Source organism: Leguminivora glycinivorella, chromosome 15 (assembly GCF_023078275.1).
Source record: "Leguminivora glycinivorella isolate SPB_JAAS2020 chromosome 15, LegGlyc_1.1, whole genome shotgun sequence".
NCBI lineage: Eukaryota > Metazoa > Arthropoda > Insecta > Lepidoptera > Tortricidae > Leguminivora > Leguminivora glycinivorella.
The window spans coordinates 5,149,323-5,174,247 of NC_062985.1; the positions used below are offsets into that span (position 1 = coordinate 5,149,323).

At 37.6% G+C, this 24,925-nt stretch overlaps 1 protein-coding gene across 1 annotated transcript in view; it reads left to right on the top strand.

Moving 5' to 3' along the window:
• Positions 1–21,742, top strand: part of LOC125233919 (hemicentin-2-like) — a 190,663-nt gene extending 168,921 nt beyond the window's left edge. The window contains 1 exon segment of the mRNA XM_048140091.1: positions 21,248–21,742. Within this exon segment, the coding sequence (XP_047996048.1) occupies positions 21,248–21,468 (221 nt within the window). The 3' untranslated portion in view covers positions 21,469–21,742.
• The last annotated feature ends 3,183 nt before the right edge of the window (positions 21,743–24,925 follow it).

A 24,925-nucleotide genomic window follows, 5' to 3' on the forward strand; every position in this document is an offset into this window, starting at 1 on the left:
TTTTTTTTTATAAAAGTGCTGATATCTACCAGCTGGACTATGGAAAATGAATAAGGACTTAATTGGGCTTATTTGTATTTTCTTGTCTGTTTTACTTTTTCTTCCAAATGTGGGAATTTTTGTACTTTTTCTACTCAGAATCATGAGCTCTTTCGATTCCGCAGGAGAAAAAAATATCTCACAATTTTTTTTCCACTTGTGACTACAATTTCTCATACAACTTGTTTGATCGTAACTCAGAGGAAAACAAAAAATGTATAAAAATTTTGAAACATTTTTTGTCTCCTAGTAGAATCAAAAGAGCTCATGGTTCTGAATAGAAAAAGTGCAAAAAATCGACAACAAAATAAAAATATGCCCATTTATTTATTTGTCACTTAACAGATTCAAAAGAAGTAGGTACCTAATAAATAAAAATCCACTCACTGTGTTGTTTTGTTCGACACGAAACAATCTTTCAGTTTTTAGTCATGTTAGTTAAATTTTGTAAAAATTTGCCTTAATACCTGTCATTTTATCTCAAAATTGATTTTAACGGCAGCTCTTTTACTTTTATAAATATAAAAGCCTTTTAGTTTTATTAGAGCTTTTAAATGTAAATAATTCGTTAAAAAGGAATTCGAACGTAAATATTGGATATTAGTTTGTAATGAAAAAGTTTCAGAATTAAATTCCATGCCTTTCTATAAATATTTTGCAGTTCAAAAACCTTACGACCTTAATGCCAAAACTACATAATCATGTATAATTTCGTATAACATAAATTTAGTTCAAGAAAAAAAACGTTGGAAAAAAATATGCTCAAAGAATAATTTCAACTTCAACAAGTATTTCAATGCCTAAACAGAACATTTCCTTTCCCTTGCACTTAAAGATAATTAGAAATACTTATTCCCTAGTTTGTAATTATTGAACACTTGAAACGAAATGAAACTGTTGTAATATCAGTTAATAAAATGTAATAGAATCTTTCTCTTTTCGGAACGGAATTTGCTACGAGTAGAATCGTAAAATTTGGCGAGGAATTATGTACTTATTTAAGATTTTCATAGACAATTCTTGAGGGTAATTAAATTACTTCAGTGATTCGGATATTTCAGTTTTACCAGTATAATAACTTTATTTAAAATTTTAAAATCTACTGTTATTCAAGTTTAAGTCTACAAATAAGTAAACAATAAATTTGCAAGTGCAGAGTAATTTTGCTAAAAAGCATAAGAAGTATAAAAACATTGAAATAAAAGACAGCGTTCCGTTACTTCAGACATTGACAACGAGGATCATTATTGTGTGATTTTTTATTGCCTTGTATCTTGTATGCCGAGAATGTACTATGTATGTATATTCAAATTTCAACCAATTCATAAAAAATGATCTACTTAAACCTTCCCCAAGAATCACTCAATTTATAGTCGAAAATCGCATGAAAATCTGTTCCGTAGTTTTTGAGTTTATCACGAACACATAAACAGACTCACAGGCAGACGCGGCGGGGGACTTTGTTTTATATGTGACTAGCTTTTGCCCGCGGCTTCGCTCGCGTTAAATTCGAAAATTGCGAAATGCTCCATAAAAACTTCCATCCCCAATTTCAAAGAAGTGGGGGTTCTAAAGAGACCAAAAGTAGCCTATGTCACTCGCCATCCCTTCGAGAACTTCACTTAAAAAAACACGTCAAATCGTCGCTCCGTTTTGCCGTGAAAGACGGACAAACAGACACACACACTTTCCCATTTATAATATTAACCCTTAAATTGGCAAGAGTAAAAAATGTCAAAAACGAGTGATACAGTATAATACCTTTATTTAGACTAGTCTTAAGGTCTACAAAAAAATGTTAAAAAAAATTTAGCATTAACAGTTTTTCAGAAAATCTATGTACATCACCATGCACGTTGCCAATTTTGTGGCAATGGAGCTACTTTCTGGTATGTACATGCTGGTTACCGCTGCCAAGAAGGCAGTAAATTATTTTGTATAAAAATAAAAGGGAAATTATACGAAAAATCATTTTTTTCTCAACATTAAAGCAATTTCTTTTCTCCGTTTCTCCTACAACATCAAAACAAAGAGGCATATTGCATTTGATGCAATAAACTTAGCCCTGGAAATATCTGCAGCGTACGTTTTCCTGTCCACTCACAGGAAATAACAAGTAGTAGATTGTGTTACAAGGGAACAAAATAATTTTGCTACCATATGACACATACTGATTTTCACATCACCTGTGAGGAAATCCCAAAATAAGTTCTTAATCGACAATTTTTTTGTACATTAGGTATATTATTATGTGCTTACACTTTTTGTGCGCTAATATTTTATACTGGCAACATATAGTCTTTAAACAGAAAAGTGTCACTTTGCTCCCTCCTAACAGGGAAGAAAAGTACCCTTTCCGAATGGGTGATACAAAGAAAATATCCTATGTTGTAGAACCTAACACTATTCGTCGAACCTTATTGTTGCCTCGAAATGTAAATTAGCTCAGGACACGTAAAGAAGTTGTCAACATATACAAAATTACATACGCAGTTTTTCTTGTATACTTTTGCAAAAACCAATTACTATTTTACCACCTAAGGTAGTTGAGTTTCCGATTCGTTGAAACTGTATGCAACTAGTTACAAACAAAGAAGGAACATTTTTGGCCCCTGGTTGCGAAGCATGGTTGCGATGACAACCAAAAGGGTATCCAGCATACATTACGAAATAAAAAATAAGCCCCAATAATAATCCAGTCTTTACGAAGTTCTTACATACCCATTTTTGACGTAAATGCTATACCTTTACAACCTTATAAGGTATCATCATTCTTATCTGTCGAATCTACATCTCTAACTTGCATTCCAAGGTATTTGTAATTCAGCTTCAGATTATATTGATGTAGGTGAGTGATCAACTGTAGATGGAGTGGCTATGTATTGAACAGAATTTAATGTAGGCAGTGCATCATAATTAACTTTAGATGGAGAGGGTAGAACTCCTTCTATTACGGATGGAAGAGAAGTAACATACATGCTATCAGAAATCAGAAATAATCGTGCTTCATTTTATTTGTCAATTGTCAACCTAATCTCAGACTGACAAGACAAGTAGTCTAGCAAAATTTCATTTAATGTAATTGATCCAAGGAATAATTTTAAGAAACTGGATCAAGGCTATTCTCAGAATCTTGTTGGTGCAGACCAGAACCATCATCACTTCATCAGACCATGCATTTTCTACGGGCATCAAAGGCAATCTTATGCGATCGACTCTGACCCTCCAGCTAAAGAAAGATATAAACAAGTTAATTAAATGAATAAAAAAACATAGTGAACGTAAAATTGTTACATTTCAATCAAAATAAAAGTCTCAGGTAATCTACCGAGTAGTTGGCAACGTACACAGTGGTTACCGTTGTTCGATATAGGTACTTCACCACCAACTTGGCAACGGTAACCGTGGTGTACATTCTAATTTATCCACGATTATCGTTGTTATCATGCTTTATGCAAACAAAATGACTATTTTTTCATATTCTTCAACTATTTTATTAAAAAGATCAAAACATAAAAATCACCACCTGCATACAAAAAAGTTGTGAAATTTAAATAAAACTTTCCCGAGGTACTGACAGGCGTCGCCGCGTCGAACTCGTTTTTGACACAAACGTTAATTTTAAATTTTGGCCACATTAAATATTTTTTTTACCATTTACAATGAAATTATTTATTCGTTTTTGGTAAAAAATGTTTTAGAAATGTAATATATTAATGACAAGAATTTTCACTACGCAACGTACACGGTAGTGCACAGTGCCAATTTAAGGGTTAAAGTATGGATAGACTAGTGCTCCAGGGCCCGTAGCCGAATGGCATTTCTCCGACGCGAAACGAAAACGAAGCGCCGCGAAAGGTAGTCTGGCTCTGTCGCGCCAATACGCACGAGCGATAGAGATAGATATCTACGAGCGTTTCGTTTCGTGAGCGTTTCAAGAGCGTTAGTGCAATTCGGCTACGTACCGTGGTTGATTCTCCCAGCTTGATGAGAACATAGAAACACTCGCTCCGCACTTGGTCGTAATTTGTCCCGGATTTCGAGATTTCCGGGCATCGCGAGTCTGCTTTTTTCTGTAACAATTTGAATGCGGAATTTTAACTTTTTGCGTTAATCTCCCCTCTGGGCTTTCAGCTTTGCATGTATTAACTAAAGTTATAAAGTCTGGATTTTTAAACAAGAAACAAAAATATAAAAACCTGGTTAAAAATATTGAAATACACTGAAAATCTGTTAAGAATTATTTTTCACTTACGTTTTCGAAGGTCTCGAAGGCTACCCTGAAGGTTACCATAAAGGGCTAATTTCGCCTTTGTAAGTAAGCATTTTCAGAATGTGGGTCCCCCCAATTGCCGTAAGTTGTTAACAAAAATTAACTCGCTGTCAGTTTTGTGTCAACAACTAAACATAAAATCTGTCTAAAATTTTTTTTTCACATTCTGAATGTAGATTATCGCGAAAAGTTTATGTAATTAACACAAAAACAATATTTTTATTGAAATTTCATGCTTGATTATCGTCACAAAACTGACAGTGGGTTAATTTTTGTTAACAACTTAAGCTAATTGAGGGGACCCAAATAGGCTACTTGACCCTTTTTTAAAGTTTGTCTTATATTATTACTTACTGCCCAATTAAACGAAAAAAAATATCACTTTATTTTATTATGACTTATAAACCGCAATAAATATTTTTAAAGAATACTTTTACGTAATCAGGCAAAAACAATGGCTGATGGCCATGTCATCTATAGATTTTCTGTGAATGAAGTCATTCAGTGCGAAAACAACACTTTCTGACACTTTAAATACGAGGCATAAAGGTCATTATTTCAGTGATTGATTTGACATGAATTCTATGACGTCACTACACGGCCGACAGCGTTTTCGGTGGCCAAAATAAAAAAATACTCTCATTTTTGATTTAAAGATACGTAGTCATCGTACACATTTAATACCCAAAATCATTAAATATTAGTTTCTTATGTCAAATATTACAGAAGACAATCATTTATTGTGCCAAATTAGATAATTATGAGGCTAGTAGCCTATTCTGAAATTACAGTGATTTATAAGTATATTTATCCCTTTAAGTACGAACTGATACGATCATGGGGGTTGTTAACATATAAAATGTAAGTTATAACACATGTCATTAACATTCGAAATCTCGATTTCTCGTTTTGAAAGGGTTATATTATATCTAAGCGCCACATCTTACATTTGTCCTAAAGGTACACAAAAAAACGAATTTTCACCGAAAAATAACCATGTTAAATTTAATCTTGTTTACTGCCACAAATCAAATACTACTTAAATCAAATGCTCTATAGCAAATAGAAAACTATTTTCGGGCTTCAGTATAATAAGACCAAATATTTATAAACTAGAGCGCGACCTTATAAATAGTGTTATAAAAAACCGGCCAAGAGCGTGTCGGGCCACGCTCAGTGTAGGGTTCCGTAGTTTTCCGTTTTTTTCTCAAAAACTACTGAACCTATCAAGTTCAAAATAATTTTCCTAGGAAGTCCTTATAAAGTTCTACTTTTGTGATTTTTTTCATATTTTTTAAACGTATGGTTCAAAAGTTAGAGGGGGGGGGACGCACTTTTTTTTCCTTTAGGAGCGATTATTTCCGAAAATATTAATATTATCAAAAAACAATCTTAGCAAACCCTTATTCATTTTTAAATACCTATCCAACAATATATCACACGTTGGGGTTGGAATGAAAAAAAATATCAGCCCCCACTTTACATGTAGGGGGGGTACCCTAATAAAACATTTTTTTCCACTTTTTGTTTTCGCACTTTGTTGGCGTGATTAATATACATATTGGTACCAAATTTCAGCTTTCTGGTGCTAACGGTTACTGAGATTATCCGCGGACGGACGGACGGACGGACGGACGGACGGACGGACGGACAGACAGACATGGCGAAACTATAAGGGTTCCTAGTTGACTACGGAACCCTAAAAATGGACGCCTGTACCGACTGCGCATGAATATAGTATCTACTAGATGTGACATGGAGGATTCGAGGGTGGAGGGAAATGACAAATGAGAAAATCTTATGCAACTTTTAGTATGAGTAGCAGAGACAGCACTAATATTATTTATGTCGTTTTCAATCAAAAAGTGCCTCATTTTCGGTTTATTTCATTCGTATGGCAAATTATACACTTAAGAGCAATCAGTGTAGCCTTGATGTTGCTAAGCCAAGCAACCAAGTCCGGTATCACGATGTTCCGATATTCATCAGGTTGAGTGGTGTGGGAAGCGTATTGCATGTTCATTGTCGGACAACCGACAATAAGTACATAACCTTATGATTGAAAATGACACATTTTTTTCTTAACATAACGTTAATTTTATTATCCATATACCTGTCTCAGGGAAATAGCCAAAACAGAGATTTTATCAAATTTCTAAGGGATATGTTCAAATCACGCAGGATGTCAAAATAGAGAATTCATTTTATCCTTTCTATAAAATTTCAGTCATTTGACAAAATCCCTGACTCTGTTTAGTGAAATCACAAAATCGGCCAATAGACATGCCACGTTTGGTCATTTGACTAAATTTGTTTAGGGATTTGATAAAATCCCTGAACCACGACAGTAAGTTGACGAAACGAGCTTATAACGCCGTGTGCCTGCTATACGGCCACAACTCAAAATTTTTAATTTTCTGGATTATTGCAGATTCGTATTCAAAATCGTTCAATTTACGACCTTATTTCGAGAGCCATAGCAAAAAAAGGTCCTTAAAAGCCTTTTTCTCACAAGTGGCCGTATGGAATTGACCATAAATTGTCAGAAGATTCCCTGCAATACGGCCACTTGCCAGTCTGTTCGCATGTAAACCGACGGCCGTTTTGAGTTGTGGCTGTATAGCACACGTTTTAAATGTAAGTTTTGAGTTGCGTCCTAAAAATTTGAGTGATAATTGCGATAAATCCCTTTAAATATTGTGTCACAGCAGTCAGTATCACACTTATTATTACAAAATTACCAGCCCGACGCCGAAACTACTACACAAAATGATTAAACGAATCTCAACTTTGTTTTTTTACAAGTGAACTGTACTTGTAAGAAAACAAAGTTGAGTTGACTAATATGGCTCATTACTATCATAATTATTTTTCCAGTCTGAATTTATTTATCGTATGGTTTGCACGAGTTACACGTTGTTCTCTACTTAAATTATTGAAAAACTAGACTTAAGATATTCAACGGCATTTGTCGAAAGTGTCTTAAGATCTGCCCTTTTTCGCTAAACTTGGTTATGGGGCCCTCGAAGGCTATATGGTGCACCGTCGGATCTGGGTGGCCACATTGTCACTCCGCTGACTCGCGCCATCCCCATCTGCACCACAGAGTTGAGCAGTGCCGATGCCTGTCCTGATTCGGCTCAGCCGACACCAAACCTGTCGAGGCTCCTTAAATCCCACTGGTCGGGTCCCAGTATCGAATTCTAACAGCTCTGTAGGAAGAGCTCTGGCTACCCAGTCCATTATCCATGCCTCTAAGGGGCTTACTTGTGACTCACTTTAGTGGAATTCAATATCGGGGGGTAGTCGAGACTTCAGTCTGAGAGACTTTAGCGCGTCGAAGTCTCGGTGGATGGGTAAACTTGTGTCTGCTCCGAATCTTGGCGATTTTACGAAAAAGGGAATTTTCTCGGCGGAAGTTTGGAGGTAAAATATGACTCAGCACCGGCAACCAGTGTGTGGGAGTTGGTTTTAGGCAGCCGCTGATGAGTCGCATAGTGTGGTTCAGCTGGGCGTTACCGCGGCAGTATGGGTGCTGTTTAACCACGCTGAGCAGTACTCGGCAGAGGAGTAGACTAGGGATAGCGCGGTTGTCCGAAATGTTGCTGCGTTGGCACCCCAGGTAGTTCCAGTAAGCTTCTGAATGATGCTGTTCCGGGTCTTGAGCTTCGCAGATAGGCTGGTCAGGTGTTCCTTGAAATTCAGGCTTCTATCCAGGGTGACACCAAGATACGTAAGCTACAAAGTTTTATTTGTTTCAATTTTAAATTATTAATAATATTTGGTAATGACGTAATATAATGTTGATGAATATAAGCTAGTTACACATAATTATTGCTATCGGTACTGGAAAAGTTCATAAATAAAATTATTTTAACTATATGGTGTTTTTTCATATATATTTGCATGATACACCTTTATCCAATAATCTCGTTTAATTTTGGACGCATCTCAAAATCTTAAAAAAATGTTTCTGCAATACAGCCATAACTCTAAATACCTGTCTTTCAGGCCTTGTATCTTAAAAAAAATTTTTTTTTTGTGAAAAGTGGCGTGATATTATGAAGGGTTATATCATCCTGAGTAAAAAAAGCTAAATTTCAAATTCATAGACCTAAAACTCAAGAAGTAAGATCCTATTTAACAGCCTGAACTATACTCTCAAAACTTTGAGACGCGATTTCTCGAAAAAATGGTTTTTTGAATTGTGACCGTATAGCAGGCACACGGCGAATTAAAGTCAACTAAACAAACGGTACGTTACCTACACTTTTTTTGTTGCTCACCAAGATTTGGAACAATGACCGCAACCAAATTACGTAGGTTACATCTGATATGTTGTTCGAAATGATGAATCGTGTTTTTAATTTTAGTGCATTGCGTAGTCGTAACATAACACACACACACACACACACACACATCCCTATTAGGGATGACGACTACATTAAAAAATAGCATTCTGTTTAGTCCGTCAGTTAGATCATCTAAAAATACTGAACACATATGTAGCGGCGTTTAATTGGTGAGGCTACTTACATTTGTCCAGAGGCGCTTGTGGGGCCACGTGGAAACACTTTGGGAAAATCCTCACACTAAAACGATTGTCACATATAAACGGAAGCTTAGGTCACTGGTCGGAATATCACTTAAAATGTCAATTTTCACGTTTGTGTCGCGCCGGTGCACCGATAACTATTTTTAACCGACTTCAAAAAAGGAGGAGGTTCTCAATTCGACTGAATGTTTTTTTTTTTATTTTTTTTTGTATGTATGTTATTCGATATCTCCGAGAATCATGGACCGATTTTCAAAATTTTTTTTTCATTCGATCAGGTATAACTCCGAGATGGTCCCATTGGCACCAAGTCGGGGTCTGATGATGGGATCTTGGAGAAATCGAGGGAACTCCTCAAATGTTATAGGAACATGTAATGTTTTTAGTGTATTTTTCAAAGGTACACCAGTATTTACGCCTGATGGTGATAACTTTATGTGGCGGAGCTGATGATGGAAGGTCAACTCCTCAATGGTTAGGAGTTAAAGGATAATTCTTTCACTACTGTACATATATTCGGACTGATACATAAAATATCAATAGGAACCACTAAAAATCAACAAATAAATAAACTTTTTAACAAAAAATAAAACCGCCTTCAAAAATAAGCGCGTTACAAAACACGGAGAAACTAAAAAGCAAAAAATAATAAACCTTTGAATTCAGATTTCTTATCGGATTGCAATAATCTAAACATCCAAATTATAAACAAATCAATTATTTTTGGAGTCGGTACCAGCCTGCGTATGGTTGGGTGGTGCAAACAGGAATAGCAAGGCGATAAACAGGTCTGGTACCGACTACAAAAGTAATTGATTTGTTTATAATTTGGATGTTTAGATTATTGCAATCCGATAAGAAATCTGAATTCAAAGGTTTATTATTTTTTGCTTTTTAGTTTCTCCGTGTTTTGTAACGCGCTTATTTTTGAAGGCGGTTTTATTTTTTGTTAAAAAGTTTTTAATTCGTAATAACGGGAGCGCAGATCATGGCGCTCGCACGGTCGAAGAGAGAGTTTTTTCTATATATCCGCCAGGTGGCGTGGCAGGCGGACCGGAAAGTCGCTTTGGGACTTCTGTAATTGCCAGCTCCAAAAAACTGTGCTACATATACATGGAAAAAAGTATTCTTTCAAAATTGTGTTGCCTTGTATGTATGAAAATGAAATAACTATTTAACTATATCAAGAAAAGAAATTAAAACTAAAAATCTCTGTTCCTCGACGGAACATGCCGCTCACCTTAAAAGACACGGAGTGACTTTTAAAAGAAAATAAAAAAAGAAACCATACGAAAGTATACCAAAATATTTTATGAAACTTATATTTAACTTAACATTAAGAGTCGTAACGATTGTATAAGTTTATTCTAAAGGTAAGGGACAGACCTTCACAACAGGTCGTTTGAACAACGTGTTCCCGCTTTTCAATGTTACGACGCGAATAACTTGATCGCTGCCCGGATGGACAGCATGAACGCGCGCGAGTTTCCACTGCAGCGGCGGCAGGTGGTCGTCGCATACCACAACAACAGTACCTTCACGAACGGCGGGACCGCGGTCTTGAAGCCACTTTGTACTTTGTTGCAGTTGATGGAGATATTCACGACTCCATCGACGCCAGAAATGCTGGACAGCTTGCTGTATCCAGCGCCAACGTGTAAGACGATTAGGGTTCTCGTCTATCAGAGAAACGTCCGGTAGGGCCGTTAAGGGCTCACCGATTAAGAAATGGGCCGGCGTAAGAGGTAAAGGATCCGCGGAGTCCGAACTTAGAACGCAGAGCGGACGACTGTTTAATACAGCTTCGATTTGACACGTCAAAGTGTGCATACAATCATATGTTTGCGTTTGTGTACCTATTACGCGATGTAAATGAGCTTTGAAACTCTTAACAGCCGCTTCAAATAATCCACCGAAATGACTAGCATAAGGTGGTTGAAAATGCCAAGTTAATCCTTGTTTTAAAGTTTGTTGATTAAGGGCACTCATGACCGAATCATTACGTAAAAAAGTATATAACTCTTGAAGGTAATTATTACAACCAACAAAGTTACGTCCGCAATCGGTATATATATCCGTACAATATCCTCGACGGGACGTGAAACGTCGCAACGCAGCTAAAAAACCTTCCGTGGAAAGTTCGGAAACTAACTCAAGATGTACAGCTTTAACGCTCATACATACGAAAACTGCAACGTAACATTTTATTATTTTTGCATTACGAACCTTATTAGCGCGTACGTAGAATGGTCCACAAAAGTCACAAGACGTTTTACTAAACACACGTGCGGGGCGTAGCCGAACCGAGGGTAACATTCCTATGCGCGGCTGGCAGCGAGTCGGTCGAGCGCGGAAGCATTTGATACAACGATGTACGCGGAGGCGAACAATATCACGACCAGAGATAATCCAGTATCGCTGTAAGAGCGAGTTTTGCACGCACTGCGAACCGGCATGTAGTTCCTTTATATGCGCATCGTCAATGATAAGATTTGTAAGAGGATGTCTTTTAGGTAAAATCAATTGATGTTTTGATTCAAAAGGTAAAAGTGATTTGTGAATACGTCCGCCGACGCGTAACAAACCATCCCTATCTATAATGGGCGTGAGACGCCGCAAACGAATTGACGGAAGTTTATTTGACGAAATCCTCTTAATGTCGTCTTCGAACACTTTTTGTTGTGTAATCAATATTAGTCGATTTAATGCAAAATTGTACTCTGGTACGGTGACGTACTTTGGGAATGTTTGTTTATGTTTCCTGCATTTATTGTAGAAACGAAATATGACTGCCGTGACGCGAACTAATTTACCTAGCGACGAAAATCGCGTTATAAGAGTGTCGTCGTCCGGAGAAGGAGGCAATGTGGACACACATGCATAACTAAGACTTGCCGAGTCATGTGTATTGCGTTTTTCCTCGTTCGTGTTTACCACCGGTTTTGGTATAGGCCAGGAGTCGCGACTTTGTTGGAGCCATGTAGGACCATGGAACCACAAGTCATTTTGTACGAGCGCGGCGGGGAGCAGACCGCGAGACGCCGGGTCAGCGCTGTTATCAGCTGACGGGACGTGACGCCAACAGCGCGCCGGGACACGGGACAAAATCTCACTAGTGCGGTTCGAGACAAACGTTTTCCATTCGTGCGGGGGTGACTGAAGCCACGCGAGCACGACGGAACTGTCAGACCATGCGTACACTTGATCGGGGTGAATGTGACCACCGTAAAGATGCATAACTCTTTCAATTAATTTTGATAGGATTACACAACCCATCAATTCCATTCTAGGTATAGTAAGGCATACCCGAAGAGGTGCAACGCGACTTTTAGCCATGACTAAATAGGTTTGAACTCGCCCGGTGTTGTCCGTCAGACGTATATAAACACAGGCTGCGTATGCAATTTTGCTTGCGTCGGCAAATCCGTGAATTTCGATTGAATCGAAGTCGTCAGTATTGAAAATATGACGAGGAAATGAAATTTGCGATAGGAGCGGTAGCTCGTTAATAAAACTCGTCCATGAGTTAATAATATCGATAGGGGGTTCTGAGTCCCAGGAAATTTTGGCTAACCATAGCAATTGAATTAAATGTTTGGCAAACAATGTCACCGGAGATAATAACCCGAGGGGGTCGTAAATTTTTGCAATTTCGGAAAGAATCGCCCGCTTTGTACAGGCCTGCGAAGAACTTTGAACTTTGAAACTAAATGCGTCAGATCTTGGATTCCATTGAAGTCCAAGGACCTTGACCCCTTTGTCATTTTCCATTTCGGCAAAATGAACATTTTCGCGCCGCTCACCATGAAACTCTGTCGGTCGCGTGGCAGCGAGAATGGCTGGCGAGTTACTTTGCCACTTTCGCAATTCGAACCCGGCCGTGGCACAAATACCTATCAGCTCCTGCTGCAGATTGAGGGCTTCGGCTAAGGTATCTGCGCCGGTCACCACATCGTCGACGAACATGTCATTTAGGAGGACTGGCGAGGCGAGCGGGAAACGCTCGGCTTCGTCATGCGCGAGCTGTTTAATTGTGCGCAAGGCGAGATAAGGGGAACTACTGATACCGAAAGTAACGGTACCTACCGACACCGAGTGGTGCGGGATGTAATAACTCGCGCCAGCGGGGGGGTTATCGTCCGCGAGCTCCATGTGGTTAAGATCCACATACTCCTGGAGGCACGCGTGATACTCCGCCTTCAGCTGGGGGTTTCGTTCTAGACGGTATTCCAGTTTGTGGAAACGTGCTAGAGCAATTTGCCGAGACTCGCCGAGGGGCGGTGCATCGGGCTTGAATGGCAGAGCAACTATGTATCGCCCTGTCTCTTCGCGCGTATGCGTCTTTTGGAAAAAGGATTCGCATAGCTTTTCTTCGGGAGTGTAACTCCGCATCTCTGGAACTGACTCCAGCTCCCAAAACTTCTCGAGATTGTCGTTGTCGAACGACGTAAAACAAGTATGGCGTGGAGTCGAAATATTAGAAGTAAAGTTGACTTTACCCCTAGTAAATAACCAAATACACTATTGATTGCTGTGGGTGTGCCAGGTTTACCCCTGACTATACCCTCGCGAATGACATCCATGAAAATGTCCTCGCCAAGTATCATGTCAACCGGCTGAGGTTTATGAAATTCAGGGTCGGCTAGAGCGAGCCCTTGCAAATGAGGCCATTCCCCGTACGGTGCTAGTGGTACACTAGGCATTTGACGGGTTAATTTTGACAAAATAGTAGCCTCCAAAGGAATACTTGGACTTTGTTTGCCCTTGGGCGAAATTGAGCACACGAAGGTACCCCTAGGGTTGAGCGGTAAATCACCGACACCTACCAACGGCTCGCTGACATTTCGTCGCGGTAAATTTAATCGTTGCATACACGATTCAGTAATAAGAGCTGCTTGTGAGCCCCCGTCTAACATACAACGAATTGTAGCAATTTTATTACCTTCGTAATAAAGGTCAACCAACGCAGTTGACAGTAACACCGTATGAGGCTCAATACCTAAACCTAGATTATTTTGATTCACGCCGTGAACAGCTGATGGGCTCGGGACAGCGCCCGCGCCGGGCTGCGACTGCTCCGTTAGAGCGAGCGAGACGGCAACTAGTTCCGCGGCTTCATTGTTCGCCGGGAAGGGTCGCGTACGCGTAAGGTCCGAATCTAAATGAATTAAGGTGTGGTGCTTCTTATTGCACTTACGACACTTAAAACTTGATTTACAATTACGTAAGTCATGTCCGGAACATAAACAATTATAACAAATGTTATTTGTTTGAACAAATGTGAATCTATCTTTAGTAGACAAATTTAAAAACTCCAAACATTTGTGAAGGGCATGCGAGCCTTTGCACTTCACGCAAGATCGAACCTTATTCGTATCGACATACGGTCGAGTTTGGTCTGACGTATTCGTAATTAAAACCCGTTTAGGTGTAATTTGATTTGAAATTAAATTATTTTTATTTGTTGTACTTAAGGAATTATTTTTTGTGGACTGTATATGGGAAACTGTAATCATCTGTTCCGCCGTAAGTTCGCGCTCTAAGAATGTTATTAAGGTTTGGACTTTAGGTATTTCACTTGGGTTGGTTAAAGAACGTTCATATTCTTTTCGCGTATTAACGGGAATTTTACGTAATAATAAATTTAACAGAACGAAGTCCCATTCTTTAACCGGAAACTCCAAAACTTCAAGTGCTTTAATATTTTCGTGGTAAACATTAAGCAAATTTCGCATAGCAACAACTGATGAGCGCGCGGAACAAGAATCGATATCGAATAATTTATCTAGATGTTGTGACGCAATAATGCGTTTGTTGTCATAACGGGATTTTAGAACATCGATCGCAATTGAATAATTACTTTCCGTTATGGGAATTGATTTAATTAAATTAAATGGTTCGTTTTTAACCGAAAGTAGTAAACACCTAAACTTTTCCGCGTCAGTGTAGGCATTGTTGTTGTGGACCAACGATTGAAATAAGTCGAAAAAGGCGGGCCAGCCCGTAGGTTCACCGTGAAATTCAGGAAGCGACAATTTAGGCAAGTTTCGACGGTCGTTCATAAACGTGTCGTGTTGGCTAGGCACAGGAATGCGGCTCGCTCGCCGCTTTTCTACATCTACCTCCTTTAGGTTATTTAAATGCGTAACTATCGCGTAATATAAATCGTTGAAATCATTTCGAATCTTAATGTTGGCTTCTTTGTTGAAGCTATTAGACTTAATTAATGCCTTTTCGATCTTAGTTTGAATTTTGGTAAACTTTCGCTGGTGCGCTGTTAAATCGGAAGTTCTTGAACGAAATTGTTCTATATTCGTTGCTGCGAACTGTAATGTTCGTTTTAATTCGTCGAGAATTAGATCTCGCTCGAATAAATCTTGTGTCATACACGATGTGTCGGTTTCGACACCGTCTGTAGGATTCGGTACCATTTTGCCGTGAGCAAAGATGGCGGAAATTACAATGAAAAATTGAACTACAAACGTATGTAATTGGAATGATGGGTACGTAATACCGCAAAATACACGGGCAACACAACGTGAGAAAGAAAAATCCGGATCGAACGGATCAAAAAACTATATGTAGCGGCGTTTAATTGGTGAGGCTACTTACATTTGTCCAGAGGCGCTTGTGGGGCCACGTGGAAACACTTTGGGAAAATCCTCACACTAAAACGATTGTCACATATAAACGGAAGCTTAGGTCACTGGTCGGAATATCACTTAAAATGTCAATTTTCACGTTTGTGTCGCGCCGGTGCACCGATAACTATTTTTAATTCGTAATAACGGGAGCGCAGATCATGGCGCTCGCACGGTCGAAGAGAGAGTTTTTTCTATATATCCGCCAGGTGGCGTGGCAGGCGGACCGGAAAGTCGCTTTGGGACTTCTGTAATTGCCAGCTCCAAAAAACTGTGCTACATATACATGGAAAAAAGTATTCTTTCAAAATTGTGTTGCCTTGTATGTATGAAAATGAAATAACTATTTAACTATATCAAGAAAAGAAATTAAAACTAAAAATCTCTGTTCCTCGACGGATAATGTTGATGAATATAAGCTAGTTACACATAATTATTGCTATCGGTACTGGAAAAGTTCATAAATAAAATTATTTTAACTATATGGTGTTTTTTCATATATATTTGCATGATACCTTTATCCAATAATCTCGTTTAATTTTGGACGCATCTCAAAATCTTAAAAAAATGTTTCTGCAATACAGCCATAACTCTAAATACCTGTCTTTCAGGCCTTGTATCTTAAAAAAAATTTTTTTTTTGTGAAAAGTGGCGTGATATTATGAAGGGTTATATCATCCTGAGTAAAAAAAGCTAAATTTCAAATTCATAGACCTAAAACTCGAAAAAATGGTTTTTTGAATTGTGACGTATAGCAGGCACACGGCAGAATTAAAGTCAATCTGGTACGTTATGTTGTTCGAAATGATGAAACGTGTTTTTAATTTTGGTGCATTGCGTAGTCGTAACATAACACACACACATCCCTATTAGGGATGACGACTACATTAAAAAATAGCATTCTGTTTAGTCCGTCAGTTAGATCATCTAAAAATACTGAACACATATTTTTCGCTTTATCTAATGAATGAAAAAATACAAAGATACAGGGCATCAAAGTTCGGGAGTTGGAATTGTACCTAGGCGTGACGTCACGTAAACTTCAACGCACTGTACCGTCGTCATTTTTCGTTTACGAGAAAAAAGAAAAAATATGTGTCCAAAATTTTTTGATGATCTAACTGATGGACTAATTTTTTTTTTTAGTCGTCTCGCCTATTGTGTCTATTATTACTAAGTCTTTGCTACCCCCCCCAGAAAATCCGACTCATTTCTGCCTCAGGCATGCGTCATACAATTTGGAAGGACTTACAAAAACATCTTAAACGCCAAATAGTGGCAATAAAGTATAAATGGGAAAGGTCACCTATTCAGGGAGGGACATAAAGTTGCTTAATTACTTAACTTATCGGGCGACATGGTAACGACATAATGCGACCCTACGATTACGAAAATTGAATGTTATATTTGTGAAGGAATTGGACGGTGACATTTTGGAAATCATACATGGGGTATGAAAGGAAATATCTAGTGTAATATAGTATTAGTCCATCATCATCCTCCTTGCGTTTTCCCGGCATTTTGCCACGGCTCATGGCAGCCTGGGGTCCGCTTTGGCAACTAATCCCAAGATTTTGGCGTAGGCACTAGTTTTTACGAAAGCGACTGCCATCTGACCTTCCAACCCGAAGGGTAAACTAGACTTTATTGGAATTAGTCCGGTTTCCTCACGATGTTCTTCTTCACCGAAAAGCGTTTGGCAAATATCAAATGACATTTTGCACATAAATTTCGAAAAACTCATTGGTGCGAGCTGGGGTTCGAACCCGCGACCTCCGGAACGAAAGTCGCACGTACTTAACCGCTAAGCTACCAGCGCTTCTATATATTAGTCCATCATATTATCATAATCATTGCCTAGCTGGGATGAATAATATTATCTTATTTTTACTAGATGTCATTTTTATTTTTGCGAGATCGTACTGTTTCATTTTTAACACGCATTCAAGGCACGCACGCATGAATTCTTAATAAACAAAGATATTTTATTTTCTTTATGATCTTAAAAACCCGGATATGTATGTACTTAAGCAACGGTTTGTTTAATAATATAGGTATACACAAATACAATACCTGTTACATCCATACGAATATTATAAATGAAAAAGTGAGTGTGTCTGTTTGTTTGTCAGTCTTTCACGGCAAAACGGAGCGACGTTTGACGTGATTTTTTAAGTGCATATAGTTGAAGGGATGGAGAGATTGGAGAGTGACATAGGCTACTGTTTGTCTGTTTCTAACGCGAACGAAGCCGCGGCAAAAGCTAGTACGATACACATATACCGCTGCGTAAATAAATAATTATGTTCCGAGAAAAATTATCTCAGAAAATTGTCGACGTACAGTTTAAACCGGTCAAGTGAAATTAAGCCAATAAAAGCACTGGCAAATCCACCGCGCGTACTGCCCTAGTAAAAATACAAAAGAATATGAATTGTACGAAACGACAGTGAGTTTCCCTAAAAGTGGATTAAGGCTGCAAACACACGGGCGGAGCAGAGCGCTTGCGGATTTTTTTGTAATTGGCGACTGATAAATTTTCAGTAAAGCGATTGCATTCGTACATTTTTGACCAAACCTCTATTAGTTATTGTAGTTTATTGTGTGTACAATTGGAGGATGGTGTTTTTTGATGATGCGTTCTTACGCAAAATACAATAGACACTTCATGTTTTTTTATTTATTTATTATAAATGGACTTACTCTTGGCCACAGACTAGTCAAAGGCAAAGACGCGGCCTACGATGGAGTGAGCTCGCCCAGAAAATGCCTGTTCACTAGATTTGAAAGCTGCCGGGTTATATGAGCTCGCAAATATCGCCGCCGGCAAGGAATTATAAAAAGTTTGGATGTTACTCGTACATTTTAACATGCACAGAAAACCAGCGCTGTTGACCAGGCTAGCAACTGCAATGCTGAACTTCATTTTGTGTTACTTTTTACCCCGTGTGTTATTTGTATTGGTGTGTTACCTGAAGAAATGATTTCCATTCTATATATTTTCGTTTTTGTTACTGCTCTGATGGGCCGATAATGCCTGCCAAGAGTTCGTCATTTTAGAATATGTTTTTCGACAGCTTGAATGTAACGGAAAACTAATATAATTTTTGTTGCCCGTTTGGGGGCGCTGTTCACATTCTCCATACAATTAATATAATTTTCTGTGTCATTTTCGCTATAGTATAAACTAGCTTTTTCCCGCGGCTTCGCCCGCGTACTAATCTAATCTTCTTTTCCCATACAAACTTTTGACCCCCATTTCACCCCTTAGGAGGTGAATTTTGAATAATCCTTTCTTAGTGCTCCTTTACACCTAATAACCTACGTGCCAAGTTTGGAATCTTTAGGACAGTCAGTCAGTTTTTTTTTTTTATTTATATATACATATTATAATACATAAAAACTTCCAATGGAGATATTCTGCCCACAAAATTTTTAGATGTTTTTTTTTTATACTACGTCGGTGGCAAACAAGCATACGGCTGATTGTTGTTTTTGTGCTTCTTGAGTATTACTCACTGTCACTGTGTTTACATCTTTACAGTCTTAAAAAAATACTGTTTCATTTCTTTGTAAAAGAGTGGTCGCTGCTTAAGAAATACATTTTTCTTTTGAGCCCTTCACTAATCTCTGTCCATAATTGCGGGAAAATCATTTGTCTTTTTCGCGCCACGCTCGAGTCCCTTCCTGGTCCCTAGATGCTTGAATGAATGTTTATTATACTTGTAAATCACAGATGCGTTTAATTCTTACGAAAAAGTTGTAGCATCACAATGTTATGGTAGTATAATTCTGAAAAAAAAAAAGATACATATTTGGCATTTCTTATATCATAGATATGCCTTGACCCCTGGCACAGTATAATAAAGAATACTATTATAGTACAGTATGGCCACTTGCTTCCCGCTGAAAGTGCCGTCCATCCGCTCTTGGTTACCTCACAGTTATCGCCTGTCAAGAACGCAACCAGTCGATTTGTCTTATCTCAATCATACGAACATGGTACGCGTTCGTCTACACGAGCTTAGACTATGTGCGTAGAAACACGCTTTTTCATATATTTGATCGCCAGTATCCGAGGTGTGCTCCTGGGGTGGCCCAAAAGCTCTGCGATGTCATTACTGTGAGTTGTTTCAACCAACGGTCATCTTGCTTTGCCATTGTCCTACCGTATTAGTACTTCGTCACTCGGATATCATTTCCGCGCGATCTTCCCAGAATGAAGCTATTTGGAATGCAGCAGAGCTAAATATAATACATAGTTGGCACGATACGAGAGGACGGGTCCTTAAAATGTTATGTTAATAGCGCCAGTTGCATTAACCACATTTGACAGACACATCATCGTCACGCGGCAGACGTCTATGGAACTTCCCATAAAATAATATTTAACGAACGCTTTAACGGTGACAGATGGTTTGATGCAACCGGCCCTAAGTGTTCGAAAAAAACGTGCGATCGACCAACCAGTCTCTTAGCTTCGACATTTTGTGCCAGCATATCTATGAAACCTGGCTTAGGACTTCGAGAAGTTCACAAATGGTGGTTCCAAGGATTTTAGAACCACTTTGAGCTACGAAAAGTCCTCAACCTATATTCATAACACAATAACTAACAACATGATTCTAATTTTAATAGTATTCTTATGTTAGTGTACGCAAGAAAGTGGAGTTTATAACGTTGAGTTTAAGAAACCAAGCCCGCGTCAGTGTGATTTCACATTATCCGATCCGATGTCGGAAGGATTTCATTATTTTGTCTTTAAAAAACGTTCCAAGATGATGCCTGAATGTTTGGTAGAATAACAAGTTCGACTATCCGATATCGGATCGAGCGATGATTTGTAAAACGTTACTAAACCTAGTGATGTTCAAATTGTCCAGGCATATTATGTTCATAATTTTTGTGTAGCTTCAATAAAAACAGTTGATCTTTATGTTTTTTTATTATTTTAGCGATTAGTTAAAGACGGGCAAACATTTGACATGATCTATGGTGTATCATCTGTGTCTGAAAAGTAAATCGTTATATTACTGGGCAACGTTTTATTTCACCGAAAGTACAAAACTTAATAAGGAAGCGATGGTTTTCCACGCGACCGGTTTTATTGTATTACTTGAGCCGTAAGTTGGGTTTTCCGATCAGTTCTCTTTTGTTGATCACTGGAAACATCAGTATTACTTTAGGATCCTGTGACCTCGAAAGGTTACAATAGAGGTTTTACGTTATTAATCCTTTTTATCGAGGTTGTGTTTAATGAATATTAAAATTTAATTGAAATGTCTTTTGGAACGTCATATAAAAAATGTACCTATATTTAATAGTATTTTGATATGAAACCTAATAAAACAAATTCAGTAACCGGTACACGCATTACCAAACTAAAACGGTATGGTGACTTTTAGTGTTTTTACTAGAGAGATTATAATTAAGATTTGTTATTTTTTCAACAATTGGTACGTTAAGTACAAAATATTGTTGAAAGGAATTATGGAATCAGTTTTTCTTCCCTTGCTTTAGACATACAAAATCAAGATACAGCGCGAGACAAATCCATTGTAGACAGAAGATTTAGATACTTTACAACTTTAAGATACACTTTTTTCGCTCGTCGTTTCTAGGTGTTTTGGATAAATAGTTGTAAAAAAAATTAAATTGTCGTAAAACCAGTTTTTTTTACTACAGCAATGATCGAAAAGCTTTTTACATTTTTTTTAAACGGTGTTTTCTTGTCCACAGATTCAGCATCAGTTGTGGTACACGTGGTGAGCGGAGAGAGACCAGCGGCCATGCAAAGTCACGCCATAAAGCTACTCCCACACTATCCCATCTTTCTCCTATTATTCGCATACACCAACACCTTTAACATCACAACATTCTGCCATACCCTAAAAACATTTATCATATTCTTAAAAGTAGTTTTCCTATACAATTTCCCCAGAAAATGCGTTGTAAGATGACCAGCTGTCTAGGACTGTACTGCTTTTAAAATCCTAGGAATTACGAGAAACTGATATTAAAGAAACGAATTACTGTAAGTATCAAGTAGGTTTCAGTAGATTATTGTTACTATGTACAGCTGAGATTCCGTATAATAGATCCTTTGTAACGGTTAGGCACTGGTCCCACTAAAGCAAGTATGCGATGACCTATATGCGATAAAAGGGCCATTTTTTTCAATGTTCATACTCAGAATCGCGAGCTCTTTCGATCCTGATAGGAGAAAAAAAATGTCCCAAGATTTCCATACATTTTTTCGAACCTTCCATTCCGTTACCATACAAAATGTATTAAAAAATGGTCACGGAATGGGAAAAAACCTCGGGACACTTGTTTTCTCCTATTAGAATTAAAAAAGCTCGCGATTCTGAGTGGAAACCACATAAAAAATCCAAATCCAAAAAAAAAGTAGAGTGGACAACTTTGAAAAAAATGGCCCAATAACAAAAAAGAGATAGTCGTTCCTGTATTAATATAACCTAACCTCAGCACAAAATTTAAATTTTGAAAAAACCTCCGACCGCGACCTAGTGGACCGATTTTCATGAAACATGGCTAAGAACACTTCCGACTAACTCAGCTTTCAGACAAAAAAAACTATATCAAAATCGGTTCATCCGTTCGAGAGCTACGATGCCACAGACAGACACACACACAGATAGACAGAGAGACAGACAGACAAACAGACAAACAGACGGACAGACAGACATACACAGACAGACACGTCAAACTTATAACACCCCTCCGTTTTTGCGTCGGGGGTTAAAAAAGAGACGTGATGGCAGCGCGAGCGAGTTATATTTCGTCGCCGAGCGAGATGGACTATATAAATCGCTCGCTCTCTCTTTTCTTTACACGGAGGTGACTATCTTTTGTTAGTTTTTATCGCCTATAGCTCATCGCTTACTCGCTTTGGGACCAGTGCCATAAGAAGGTAAAACTTGTAGACTAGAAGACACAATGGCTACTACACTGAGAGAAAATACAACCAGTTTTCATGTTCGTTCAACAAGTTTTTTGGTTAAAATAGCGCCTACGTGCTCTTTGGTTCAAACAACAAGCTACTTGTCATTTGAATCGGCAATATATTTGAATCAACAAGTAGATTTTATAAAAACAACCTGACACATATTGTTTTAAACATGTACGTTTGGCTGATTCAAACGGATAAACCGCAACAAGTCGAACTTGTTAAATTCACAGTGCAAATTTCTCTCAGTGTAACCTTAGGAAATTTTACTTGTCCTAATTCCTTTGTACGCAGTTTTAGCAAAGTATTTTTTTTGTTTTTCAACATATATATATACTTATTGAACAAATAAAATACTGCTTTATTTTTTTCATGCATGAAGTCTACTGTATCAAATCAAATGATTTCGCTTCATTAAACTGACATAAAGGACTTTTCATCTGTGTTAGAATTAAATGAAGAAAAGCTATCGAGGACTGTTACTCTTCATTTATTATTTTATGTTGTATTATAAATATACGAGTATAATGGAATAAACGATTAAACAAGTACAATCAAACTTGTCTAAAATCAGCAATTCCCGTCAACTTTGTACAATGCCACGTCAGCAAATTTTAATTGATCCTATTTTGTTACCAACATTTAGTAATATAATTCGACTTTCGTAAGATATATACAGGATAATTGTTATAATTAAGAAAATATAGATACTAGAGAACCTTAATGACGAAATAAAACTTAATAAAATCTCAATTCATCAACAAAATCTTGGTAACAAAATAGGAATTAATAAAAACAAATTTAACTTTTCCCTTAATTTTTGTACAAAGTTGACGGGAATTGCTGAAATATAGAAAAATATTTAAATTTTATTTGATTGTAAGTCCTGTACTTTCTCGCTAAAAATATTTTGATTTATTTCAGATTGTATAATGTCTAGTTATGTTGACAGATTTTATTTTGCCGTTCTTAATTCATTTATAACTTTTTTCTCAAAGCAAGAAGTTTAATAAAACTCATTTAATTATCCACCAAGTAACTGAACATTGGAATATTCAAACAATGGCCAAAGGAGAATAAATGATTCTACATTATTCTGAATTATTCCGAAATTTCCCTTCGTTTCTTCCTGGAACACTCAAATTGTAAAGAACATAAGATAAGTATAACTTGTAAATAAAATAAATTACTTTCTTAAGTTGTTTCTCTTAACATTAAACTAGATCAATGTTAATGAAATTGTTTTTCAAATACGTAATTAATATTTACAGATGGAATGATTGTTCATAATCTATATTAAATGTAATAAAATTCTTTATGTATTGGTTAAGTGCCGTTGTAAATATTTTGTAAATAAAACAGTTTTATGTGTCATAAAGATTTTTATAAGGCGCATGGCAGCCGTCATGTGTCCATAAATTCCCATAAAATGATATTGAAAGCAGAAAATGTCCTGTATGTAGGTTTATGTCTAAAATGGAGGATATTTTCTGTCTTCACGTTTGTGTAAGTGTATTCACTTGCAGCTATGTCCCCAGCCAGCCATCTACTCAGAATACCTACCTCTTACTTAGTCGCTGCAAGTGCTGCAAATATCATCTGGAAAGAATAGATGCTGTGGTCAATGATGATGTAATACTGAAATGCATAGGTAACCATTTTAGTCGACACTTATATATATTTTTGCGCACTTCGTTAAGATAAATATGATGTTAACTGCTACAATATGTTCATATATTTAGATATGTAACATTTTTTCTTTAATTTAAGCTAAATCTAATATTTATCGCAAGATCCCTTTGACCCCACAGTTACTTTACATTTTACAATCATGGATCGTTTAAAAACGAATTAATTGCAAAAACCTCTCTTTTAACAGGTTACGTACCTGAACCCAACTTTGCCGATTGGAACATTGTTGGCATCTAATTATGTGCCTTTGAAGTTAAAAAAAATCGTGAATGGGCCACCCCGCTCGTGAATGTCGCAAATTAGCCTTTAATTAAAATTATGCCAAAAATTTTCGTCATTATTCAGCGTGTCCTTTGTGATTGCGCTTTTGTCCGGGACCTTATTGCATTAGGCGAGGCCATAAAGATAATTAGAATTACAACATAATCATTTCAAACCAGGATGCGTATATATGTCGACGCTAATACGCGTTTAGCCGCGAGGGAAGTTCCCAAGGACGTTGTTAGGATAATGCCGCATTAAAATTAAATACCGACGCGTGGGGTTTGGACAGAGGGTGATTTGGATCTAGAGAAACTGACACATTTGGCAGGAAAATAAACGTTTTAGCATTTTTTATGCTTTTTAGGGTTCCGTAGTCAACTAGGAACCCTTATAGTTTCATCATGTCTGTCTGTCCTTACATGTGTTGTGTTGCATGTAACACATGTAAGTGGGGAATGATTTTTTTTTCATTCCAACACCAACGTGTGATA